The 11,181-nt window shown below is 52.0% G+C and overlaps 1 protein-coding gene across 2 annotated transcripts; it reads right to left on the reverse strand.

Annotated features, from left to right (window-relative positions):
* Positions 1–3,056: 3,056 nt before the first annotated feature.
* On the reverse strand, positions 3,057–11,103 carry LOC141949211 (uncharacterized). 2 transcript variants are annotated; one of them, XM_074882534.1, is made up of 4 exons: positions 11,048–11,103; positions 6,877–7,145; positions 6,158–6,339; positions 3,057–3,995 (listed from the first exon to the last, which is right to left on the reverse strand). In XM_074882534.1, exons 2-4 carry the CDS (start codon positions 7,120–7,122, stop codon positions 3,647–3,649), a joined length of 777 nt encoding a protein of 258 aa, XP_074738635.1. In that variant the 5' UTR covers positions 7,123–7,145; positions 11,048–11,103; the 3' UTR covers positions 3,057–3,646. The 2 variants fall into 2 exon arrangements, with proteins under 2 accessions (XP_074738635.1, XP_074738634.1); XM_074882533.1 differs by having other exon boundaries at positions 11,038–11,096.
* Between the last annotated feature and the right edge of the window lie 78 nt (positions 11,104–11,181).

An 11,181-nucleotide genomic window follows, 5' to 3' on the forward strand; every position in this document is an offset into this window, starting at 1 on the left:
TCTCCCTGCCTCTCTGCTACTCAACCCAGAGTGCTAAGGAACGCAGCAAAGAGGCCGTTGGAAATGTCTGCTGGCGAGGCATGACCCAGCTTGGCTGTGCTCGGAGCCGTGCCCATACTGCAGTCCCCTCTGCTCACACTGCCTCTGGGCTTTCATCACCTGAGGAAGCCCAGCTCCCAGCAGTGGGGAGAAGAGGAGCCATGCTGGTCTTGCAAGACCAGAAGGTGAGGAGAACCCTCTCCCCAACCAGAATGATGACCTAGAGCACAAAAAAACAGGGTTTTATTAATGATCTTCTGCAAAAGGCACAGTGAGAGGAGAGAGGGGACTACTCCAACATGATGCTTGTCTCCTCCAGTATGGTCTGCAAGACCTAATCCACCTGATCCGACTCAAAGTTAATATTCTGGAGCTCCAAGTAGAGGAGGATGAACGAGAGAAGCCACCTCACATTCATATGCAGGTTCTTAAGTTTCTCCATAACACTGTGAGCAAGAGGACAAAAGCCAAGAGGAGAGAGTGGCAAGAGCCTGGATCTGATACCTCCCATCACACACCCAGATGCTATCCCCCTTCCTACCAGGACCACCATGTGCACTGGGGTTCCCTGCTCCTTTTCTCCATTAGAGACTCAACACTGTGCAAGGGATCCAGCAACAAGGTGACACAGTATAGGACAGACACAGTGTGGACAAAGCACCTTTCTCTAGGGCACCTTTGAAGCTGGACCAGTTATTTGGACTCATCTGATGATTCCACCTCCTCCCAACAGCAGGATCCTCACTTACAACCCAGTCACCTCTACAGCAGGGTGCTGGATACCAGGGAAGTAGTGTCCTATGGCAACAGCAGCCCACAGGCACTCCTGCCCTCTCCCCCCACCGCAGGGATGACAGGGGCTGCCAACCAGCCAACCCACAGCTCTGACCTCCTCACGTCTTCTTCCTCTGGGCCCCTGCAGGAAACCTGGGCCTCCCTCAGCACCCCGATGTGCATCTCTGTCTCCTCTGCGCATCTGGTCTCCTCTGTGGACTTGGCCAGCTTTGCTTTCAGCTTCTGCCGCACAGCTTGGCAGTAACATGTAATCCTTGCTGCAGGGCAAGCTTTCCATCTTCTGAGCTCTGAGCAGCACCAGTTCTGTTGGCATTTCAAGAACTCTGTTTTCAGGCAACACTTCTGATGCTCAATTTTCTCCTCCTGAAATGGGAGGAGGATGCAGGCACAGGAATTATATCGATTGGTGTCACAGCTTAACCCTGGGCAGCAGCTAAGCCCCACACAGCTGCTCACTCACCCTCCCCTAAGTGAGATGGGGGAGAGAAATTGGAAGGGTAAAAGTAAGAAAACTCATAGGTTGAGATAAAGACAGTTTAGAAGGTAAAGCAAATGCCATGAGCACAAGCAAAGCAAAATAAGGAATTAATTCAATACTTCCCATTGGCAGGCAGGTGTTTAGAGCCCACAGGGAGTTACTGGGCACCAAAGCCAGCTCAGGTTGGGTCACTGCTGCACTTGCACTGCTTCTTGTAAGGCTCGTCCTCCACTGCTTCAGGCAGTTCCTGCTATAGAAATTCCTGTAACATGCTACTCAAATCATGGGTGACAACAACTTAAAGCTCTTTCCATTACAGTCTCCACCCCTGGTCCCTTTGGACCAGACCATCGGGTTTAACATTGCCGTGAACTCCTGCCCTTGCCCCTGCTCTGGCTCAGACTTTTCCATGGATCGCAGTCCCTCGGGGTTGTACCTGCTCCAGGTGGAGCCTTATCTACGCGCCACAGTCTCTCCAGGGCTGTACCTGCTGTGGCACAGACTCATCCACAGCCACAGTCTCTTTGTGGTGCGCCTGTCCCAGTGTGGCCTTACCCACAGCCACAGTCCCTTCAGGAGTGAACCTGCTCCAGCGTGGCCTTACCCACGGCCACAGTCTCTTCAGGAGTGTACACACTCTGTCATGGGCTTGTCCATAGCCACGTGCTCCAGCACCACCTCGTGCACAGTCACAGATCCTTCAGGGTGTCCCTTCTCCAGCGTGGACCTACCCCTGGGCCACGGTCCCTTCAGAGGCACCTGCTGTGTCATGGACATAACCACGGCCACAGGCGCCTCAAGGTGTACCTGCTCGGGCATGGCCTTACCCTCGGCCACAGACCCTTCGGGGTGTGCTGCTCCCACGTGGACTCACCCACAGGTCACGGCCCCTTCGCTCGAGTTCCCGTGGAGCTCCAGCCTGTCCGGCGCAGCAGCACAGGAACAGCAGCGATGCCCTGGCCACCGGCCAGCCCAGGCGCATCGCCATGGCTGGTATCAGAATGTTCCCAGGCACAGCAGAGTAAGATGATAAGCAGTACAGCCAGCAACAAAAGCAAAAAGCAGCCACTAACGAGCACTAGACTAATATACAGTGAGGCGAGCAAGACCCGTGGCAAGCACAGGAGCCTCTCGGTTAATAGCTAAACAGCAATAACAGCTATTAATTTGATCTAGCACATTCCAATCAAATCTGTAATTATCTCAAACCTTCCATGCCCCACATTGGGTGCCAAAAAGAACTGTCATGGTTTAACCCCAGCCAGCAACTAAGCCCCACGCAGCTACTCGTTCACTCCAATCACAGTGGGATGGGGGAGACAATCAGAAGAGTAAAAATGAGAAAACTCATGGGTTGAGATACAGTTCAATAGGTAAAGCAAAGGCTGCACATGCAAGCAAAGCAAAACAAGGAATTCATTCACCACTTCCCATCAGCAGGCAGGTGCTCAGCCATCCCCAGGAGAGCAGGGCTCCATCACGTGTAACAGTGACTTGGGAAGACAAATGTCATAACTCTGAATGTCCCCCCCATCCTCCTTCTTTCCCCAGCTTTTATAGCTGAGCATGATGTCATACCGTCTGGGATATCCCTTTGGTCAGTTGCGGTCAGCTGTCCTGGCTGGGTCCCCTCCCAACCTCTTGTGCTGCACCCCCAGCCTCCTCGCTGGTGGGGCACTGTAAGGAGCAGAAAAGGCCTTGACTCTGTTAAGCCCCGCTCAGAAATAGCTAAAACCGTGGGTGTGTTATCAAGGCTGGTTTAGTCACAGCACTAAAACATAGTACCATACAAGCTATGATGAGCAAAATGAACTCTATGCCAGGCAAAACGAGCACAATCAGCAAGATAAAAAGAGCCTTGCCAGGCCTGAAGAAGTTAAAAGGCAGCAGATCAAGGAAGGAGCCCACTACATTCTTTATGGAGAAGTCGCCCCTTCTCAACCTACTTTGACCTGCTCTCTCCAAAACACCCCAAAACAGCAGGGAAGCACAGCCACAAATGTGTTACCTTGCACTGCAGCACATCCCCCTCTGCTGAAATAGCCTTCAGTTCCACAAAGATATTCTCCACTGGTCTTCCCACATTCTCCCACTCCATTATATCCTCCTGCTCCTGTGTGTTAGGGACTTTCTCCTCTGTCTCCACTGCTGAGGCATGGGGCTTTCTCCACCTTTGATCTGTCAAGTCGTGCCTTCCATCCACAAAGAAAGAGCCAAATAGCTTCACCACTTGCAGCAGTCTTCGAACCACCAACTGCCACAAAGAATCCCTTATCTATGTCTTTTGTGGTCCTGTATGAATTTAGACACACACTCCAGCCTGTCTTTTTGATATTAAGTTTGGCATTTGCTTTTCCAGCTTCCCCTGGACCACATGAGTCTCTTTCTGATCTGCTGAGCTACTGGAGTCTCTGCCTTGAGGCAGTGCGATGCACCGTTAGCAGGGCTGGTGCTGCTCAGAGTGCCCAGCTGCTCTTTGAGCAGACAGGTGTGTGAGCTGTCACCTACAGTCACATCCTCCTGTTTTATGTGCAGAAGTTTTCCCCTTTCTTCGTAAGGTACTGCAAAGCTCTTCTGAAGGGGTGAAGTAGGGGCACTGGGACAAGTCAGGTCTGGGGGTGAAGCTTCCATTAGGTCTCCATGCTTTTCCAGTATTTCTTCTTTTATGGTCAACTTGGGCTTGCTGGGGAAAAAAGAAAAAGAAAGAGAAAAAAAAAGAAATGGAAAAAGGGAAAGGGAAAGGAAAAGGGAAAAAGAAAAAGAAAAAGAAAAAGAAAAAGAAAAAGAAAAAGAAAAAGAAAAAGAAAAAGAAAAAGAAAAAGAAAAAGAAAAAGAAAAAGAAAAAGAAAAAGAAAAAGAAAAAGAAAAAGAAAAAGAAAAAGAAAAAAGAGGGTGAGCGGGCTGGAGTGCCCCGGTTCACAGTACAGCTGACCTCACACCTCAGTAACTGCTGTGGCTGTAGCAAACTCCCCACCCCTTGGCTGTGGGGATCAACCCTCCTCCTGGCCAGGCCTTTGCTGCTGCAGCACAGAGGGTTGCTGCTGACGGAAACTCATGGCATGAGCCTCTCTACAGCACCACGTTCCTGACGCTCGCTCTGCTCTCAGGACAAGCAGCTGCCACGCTCACTTCATGCAGGGGATGTGTCAGTAGGAGAGCTACAAACCCCAAAGACCCTGGCTCCCTACCTACCCAGCCCCACTGCCCGTCTCCCATCTGAGATGGCGGTGAGGCTGAACGGCTGTTCCTGAAGAAAAAACCCACAGAAATGTCCTGTCTGAAATCCATCTGCCTGAGGCAGTTCACTAAGCCTGGCAGGCAGGTACGTTTGTGACGCGCTGCCATGCCAAGCTTCTGCAGCTAGAAAATCATTCAGAGCATGTTGTCCACAAAGCCAAGCAGATCCTGTGCCTGCCAGAGCCCTGGATACCTGCCCTATTGGTAACACAATCAAAAGTCTGACTTCAGGAGGGGAAGGGCCAGTCCAGCTGCAAAGCTGTGTTATGACCCAGGCCCTCCGATGGATTCCCGACAGCTCTGGGCAAACAGGACAAGAAACGTGGGCACAAGGAGGAGCACAGGAGAAAGCAAAGTGTGGGGGAGTTATAGGGATATCGGGAGAGACGAGCAGGGTTGGAGGGCAAAGGTGTGGATGGAGCTTGTTGGAGGTGCTGCGGAGAGCTCGTGTTTGGAAAAAGTAGTTCAGCGTAGCAGCAGTGAAGAGAAACGAGGGGCCTGGGGAAGAGCTGAGGCAGGGAAAACAGGGCAACAGGAGGTGTTTGGCCCCATCATCACGATGAGAGAAGCAGCTTTGAGAATTGCTGCTCTGAGGCAGCTAGGGAGGAGCAGTACTGTTCTTATCACACAGTGTTTCCAATGGTGGTGTAACCCCGCGGCCTTCTCCCTCCCCGAGATCCCGCGAGGCACAGGAGGTCAACCGGGTGGATTTGGGATCCGCTAGCCAGCGGCACCATGTCCACGAGGAGGGAGATGCCGAGGTCCACTCGCCTGCTGTCATGGCAACCCAGCATCCCCATCGCAGGCCTTTCCTTGGGCAACCGGCGGGCAGGCCCAGTGGCCAGGCAGGAGGGACAAGCGCGGGACAGGCAGGCAGCCCCTCAGCCAGGCAAGGAGTGCCACCGTGTGGGAGCAGCCCACATTGCTCCCTCATGACATGGGCAGCAAGGGCTTCAGGAGGGCGTGGAGAAGTTGAAAATAAACAAACAAACCAACCAATAAATCATATCTCAACACACACACCCCCAAGTTAAAGAGAAGCGAGACTTGTCCGGAGAAATTATCTCAGCCAGAAACCCGTTTCCTTGCTGGAAGCCAAAAGGTATCTGTTTTCTCTTGGGTAAAGATGTCCTCTTGCGTAAAGATGTCTCTGTACAGAGCAATTCACAGCCAGACAGAGCTGAATGCTCCAGCCCTGGAGAGGCAGCCACATCAGCTGCCATCCAGACTGACCACAGGCCTGGAGAACTGTACTCTTGGAGGTTAATTTAGCTGACAGGGTGTGACGGTGTTAATACTGATACGCAGAAACCAGGATTTAAAAAAAAAACAACTTGGCAAGGACTTCTGTTCCTCCCTCTGTTCCACCCTGCTCCCCTTCTCTGTCTGGACACAGGAGGATGAAGGAGCATTTGAGTCGTGCAGACTCCTCACTCAAAAAGGGAGGGAAGAGAAGACTACCCAGGGCAGACCCACCAGATCTGGCCAGGACTTCTTCCAGAAAACTGCATCTCACCAAGACCTTCCACGCGGCCTCAGTACAGACTCCAAACAAGGGACAGAAGACACATCAAGGTGTGGGGCAGTAGCCTGCAACCTACCACTTACCTTTCTGTTAAGGGTCTGGTTTTCCCCTGAGGTCCATCTCCTCCCTGGACTGCAATCATCTTTTTGAGAAAAGGGGGAAAGGCAGCAGACCCATAAACACCTTTTTCTTCAGCCTCCAACTTCACATTACAGGTGAAACTGCTGGTCCAAGCAGGCCAGGGCACTGAAGCAGGGGACGATGTCTGAGGAGAAAGTGAGCTTTAAAAAGGGTGAATGACAGCCCTCGATATGTCAGCTGCAGCACAGGAAACCAAGCCTTAGCCAAGAGGAAAGAGGCACAGTAAGACAACCAAGTCCCTTCTGTACAGGTTCCACCAGCCAGGTATTAAATCAAGACCCCCAGCAATAACTGTCCTTGGGACTCAACCAGCAGAGACCAGCTCCCAGTCCCTCTAACGCCTGTTTGGCTACCAGGGACATTATCACCATTAGAGACCCAACACTGTGCAAGGGATCCAGCAACAAGGTGACACAGTATAGGACAGACACAGTGTGGACAAAGCACCTTTCTCTAGGGCACCTTTGAAGCTGGACCAGTTATTTGGACTCATCTGGTGATTCCACCTCCTCCCAATTTACAACCCAGTCACCTCTACAGCAGGGTGCTGGATACCAGGGAAGCAGTGTCCTATGGCAACAGCAGCCCACAGGCACTCCTGCCCTCTCCCCCCACCGCAGGGATGACAGGGGCTGCCAACCAGCCAACCCACAGCTCTGACCTCCTCACGTCTTCTTCCTCTGGGCCCCTGCAGGAAACCTGGGCCTCCCTCAGCACCCCGATGTGCATCTCTGTCTCCTCTGCGCATCTGGTCTCCTCTGTGGACTTGGCCAGCTTTGCTTTCAGCTTCTGCCGCACAGCTTGGCAGTAACATGTATTCCTTGCTGCAGGGCAAGCTTTCCATCTTCTGAGCTCCGAGCAGCACCAGTTCTGTTGGCATTTCAAGAACTCTGTTTTCAGGCAACATTTCTCATGCTCAATTTTCTCCTTCTGAAATGGGAGGAGGATGCATGCACAGGAATTATATCAATCAGCAAGATAGAAAGAGCTTTGCCAGGCCTGAAGAAATCAAAGGGCAGCAGATCAAGGAAGAAGCCCACTATGTTCTTTATGGAGAAGTCGCCCCTTCTCAACCTACTTTGACCTGCTCTCTCCAAAACACCCCAAAACAGCAGGGAAGCACAGCCACAAATGTGTTACCTTGCACTGCAGCATCCCCCTCTGCTGAAATAGCCTTCAGTTCTGCAAAGATATTCTCCACTGGTCTTCCCACATTCTCCCACTCCATTATATCCTCCTGCTCCTGTGTGTTAAGGACCTGCAACCCACTGTCTCCTCTGTCTCCACTGCTGAGGCACAAGGCTTTCTACACCTTTGATCCGTCAAGTAGAATCATAGAATTATAAAATATCTCAAGTTGGAATGGACCCAAGAGGATCAACAAGTCCACCTCCTTGCAGGACTAGCTAAAGCTAAACCATATGACTAAGAGCATCGTCCAGATGCTCCTTGAACTCTGACAGTCTTGGTGCCGTGACCACTTTCCTAGGGAGCCTGTTCCAGTGATCAACCACCCTCTCAGTGAAGAACCTTTTCCTAATGTCCAATCTGAACTTCCCCTGATGCAGCTTCATTCCATTTCTTCACGTCCTATCGCTGGTCACCAGAGAGAGATCAGCAGCTCCACCTCCACTTGAGGAAGTTATAGACTGTGATGAGGTCACCCCTCAGCCTTCTCTTCTCCAAGCTGAACAAACCAAGTGACCTCAGCTGCACCTCCTAAGTCTTGCCCTGGAGGCCTTTCACCATCTTGGTCACCCTCCTCTGGACACACTCTAATAGTCTGATGTCCTTACTTTAAGGTACCCAAAACTGCACATGGTACTCAAGGTGGGGACACACCAGTGCAGTGTAGAGTGGGACAATCACCCCCCTTGACCAGCTGGCCATGATGTGCTTGATGCACCCCAGGACACTGTTGGCCCTTTTGGCTGCCAGGTTACAGTGTTGATTCATATTCAACTTGCCATCAACCCAAACCCACAGATCTCTTTCTGTGGAGCTGCTCTCCAGCCCCTCAACCCCCAGTTTGTAGGTATAACCAAGATTACCCCTTCCCAGGTGCAGAATCCAACACTTGCTCTTGTTAAACCTCATATGGTTGGTGATTGACCAGCTCTCTAGTCTATCCAGATCTCTCTGCAAGGCCTCTCTACCAGTAAGGGGGTCCACAGCTCCTCCTAGTTTAGTATCATCAGCAAACTTACTTAATGTACATTCAATTCCTTTGTCCAGAACATTTATAAAAACATTAAAGAGCACTGGCACGCCCTGGGGAACCCCACTGGTGACTGGCCAACAGCCTGATGTAACCTCAAGCACCTTGTGAGCCTGACCCATCAGCCAATTGTTCACCTGTTGTATTATGGACTTGTCTAGCTGTGTGTTGGACATTTTGTTCAGAAAGATACTGTGAGAGACAGTATCAAAAGTTTTGCTAAAATCCAAAAAATCCCCACGTCTACTGACTTGTCTTAAACAACTAGAGGGGTCATCTTGTCACAAAAGGAAATTAAGTTCTCTCGTGAACCCGTGCTGGCTATGACCAATGACTGCATTGTGTCTCAAGTGATTTTCGGTAACTCCCAGAATAATAACTCTCCGTAATTTTACCAGGCACTGAAGTGAGACTAACAGACCTGTAATTACTAGGGTCTTCCTTCTTACCCTTCTTGAAAATTGGGACAACATCTGCCAGCTTCCAGTCAACTGGGACCACTCCAGACTCCCAAGACCATTGAAAAATAACCAAGAGAGGTCCCACGATGACATTGGCCAGCTCTTTCAGTACCCTGGCATGAATGCCATTGGGCCCCACAGACTTATGCGCATCCACTTGGAGCAGCGTCTCAAACAAGTTCAGGTTTGGCTGCAAGTTTATCATCCCCCAGTCATGGTCTTCCAACACAGGGCTCCGGGGTCCCAGGGCCCATCATCGGTGTTGAAGACAGAGGCAAAGAAGGTATCAAATGTCTCCACTTTGTCTACGTCCCTATTTGTGAGGTGACAGATCAATGTTATCTCTGATCCTCTTTTTGCTGTTAATGTATTTTTAAAAGCCCTTTTTGTTGTCCTTCACAGTACTGGGCAGCTTGAACCCTAATTGAGCTTTGGCTGCATGAATTTTCTCCCTACAATGGCGAACACCATCTCTGTAGGCCTCCTCTGTCACCTGTCCTTACTTGCAACGTCCATACACTTTCCTTTTCCACCTAAGCTCTAGAAGAAGATCCTTGCTCATCCAAGCCAGCCTTCTGCCCCACTTGCTTGACTTCTGACACTGGAATCACCTGTTCTGTGCTCGTAAGAGATGGCTCTTAAGTGACCAGCATTCACGGACCGCAATACCTTCAAAAGCAGATTCCCAGGAGACCTTACTAACTGGTCAGCATATTGGGCCTTCTGTTCCCCTCAGAAGAAAGTCTCCTATGACAATAACTGTCTTTTTTTCTTAATGGAAGTGGTTTTGATGTGGGGCGCAGGCTGACTTGACCTTGGCAACACCTCCAACCTAGATGGACCATCGTCCTCATTACTGTTTGGTTCCACTTGCAGAGCCTCGTACCTATTATGCAGGGGCACCTGGGAAGGTGGGGTAGTCAGGGAGGAGATGCACTTGCTGCCTCAGGCAGGAACTTGTTGCCACTCCCCCCTATCCCTTAAGTCACCATGTTCTGCCAGGTGGAGGGAGGACAGGGAATCCAGAACCACATAATCATCTCGGTTGGAAAAGCCCTTGAAGCTCCTCCAGTCCAACCATGAACCTCACACTGACTGTTCCCAATCCCACCAGATCCCTCAGCGCTGGGTCAACCCGACTCTTCAACCCCTCCAGGGATGGGGACTCCCCCCCTGCCCTGGGCAGCCCATTCCAACACCCAACAACCCCTTCTGCAAAGAAATACTTCCTAAGAGCCAGTCTGACCCTGCCCTGGCGCAGCTTGAGGCCATTCCCTCTTGGCCTGGCGCTTGTTCCTTGGGTCAAGAGACTCATCCCCCCTCTCTGCACCCTCCTTTCAGGGAGTTGTAGAGGGCCATGAGGTCTCCCCTCAGCCTCCTCTTCTCCAGACTAAACCCCCCCAGTTCCCTCAGCCGCTCCCCATCAGACCTGTGCTCCAGACCCTGCACCAGCTCCGTTGCCCTTCTCTGGACACGCTCGAGTCATTCAAGGGCCTTTTTGGAGTGAGGGGCCCAAAACTGAACCCACTCATCGAGGTGCGGCCTCACCAGTACCGAGTACAGGGGTAAGATCCCTTCCCTGTCCCTGCAATCCTCTGTATTACATGTCCTGTCCACCTGACAGGCCTGTCCCAGGGAGGTAGGGTGCAGTTCCAGCAATCTCTCTCTCTCTCGGACTCCCTGACACTCCTGGACCTAATCACCTCCTCCCAGAGCTCTGCCGCTAAGCGGAGGAGTTCCTCTGGTGGGCGCAGCTCCCACAGGTGTGCTCACTGCTGCTGTAAGTGCTGCCCGGCACCTGGGAAGCAGCACGTTTCCACTGGAGCAATTTGGGAAGCTGCAGCAGTTGCGGACACAGCCTGCCCAGCAGAGCCCACTGCTCCCTGGTCCAGCCGGCACTTACAGCGCCCTTCCCGTGCGCCCTGCTGCGCCGTGCCCTGGCTGACGCTCCCATTTTATAGCTGTGGGGGCTCGGCCGTGGCAGCTCTTGCCACTACCCAGGTCTCGTCAGCCGCTCTCGCACGAGCTGCCAGCTCCTGGAGGGTCTCTCCACCTCCCTGAGGTTTCCCCAGTTCAGGAAACCCCCTGGTACACCACGCCGGAGCGCTCCACTGTGGGTCGTGCCAGCACCAGAGCTGCTCACCTCATCTCACCTTCAATCCAGAAGGGAAGAGCTGAATGGGAGCTTCATCATTTGTAGCAGCCTTCGAAACACCAACTGCCACAAACGGTCCCTTACTGCAGTGTCACAGAGCTGCCCAGAGAACCTGTCGTGGGCAGCCATGTC

This window comes from Strix uralensis, chromosome 13 (assembly GCF_047716275.1).
Source record: "Strix uralensis isolate ZFMK-TIS-50842 chromosome 13, bStrUra1, whole genome shotgun sequence".
Classification (NCBI taxonomy): domain Eukaryota; kingdom Metazoa; phylum Chordata; class Aves; order Strigiformes; family Strigidae; genus Strix; species Strix uralensis.

Excerpts from the sequence above, each read along its gene's own strand:
- LOC141949211 (XM_074882534.1), bottom strand. The coding sequence starts at position 7,122 with ATGTTGCCTGAAAACAGAGTTCTTGAAATGCCAACAGAACTGGTGCTG. Across the intron at positions 6,340-6,876 it reads GAGGAAGAAGACGTGAGGAG|ACATCGTCCCCTGCTTCAGT; the intron begins GTCAGAGCTGTG and ends CTTTCTCCTCAG. Across the intron at positions 3,996-6,157 it reads ACCAGACCCTTAACAGAAAG|CAAGCCCAAGTTGACCATAA; the intron begins GTAAGTGGTAGG and ends TTTTTTCCCCAG.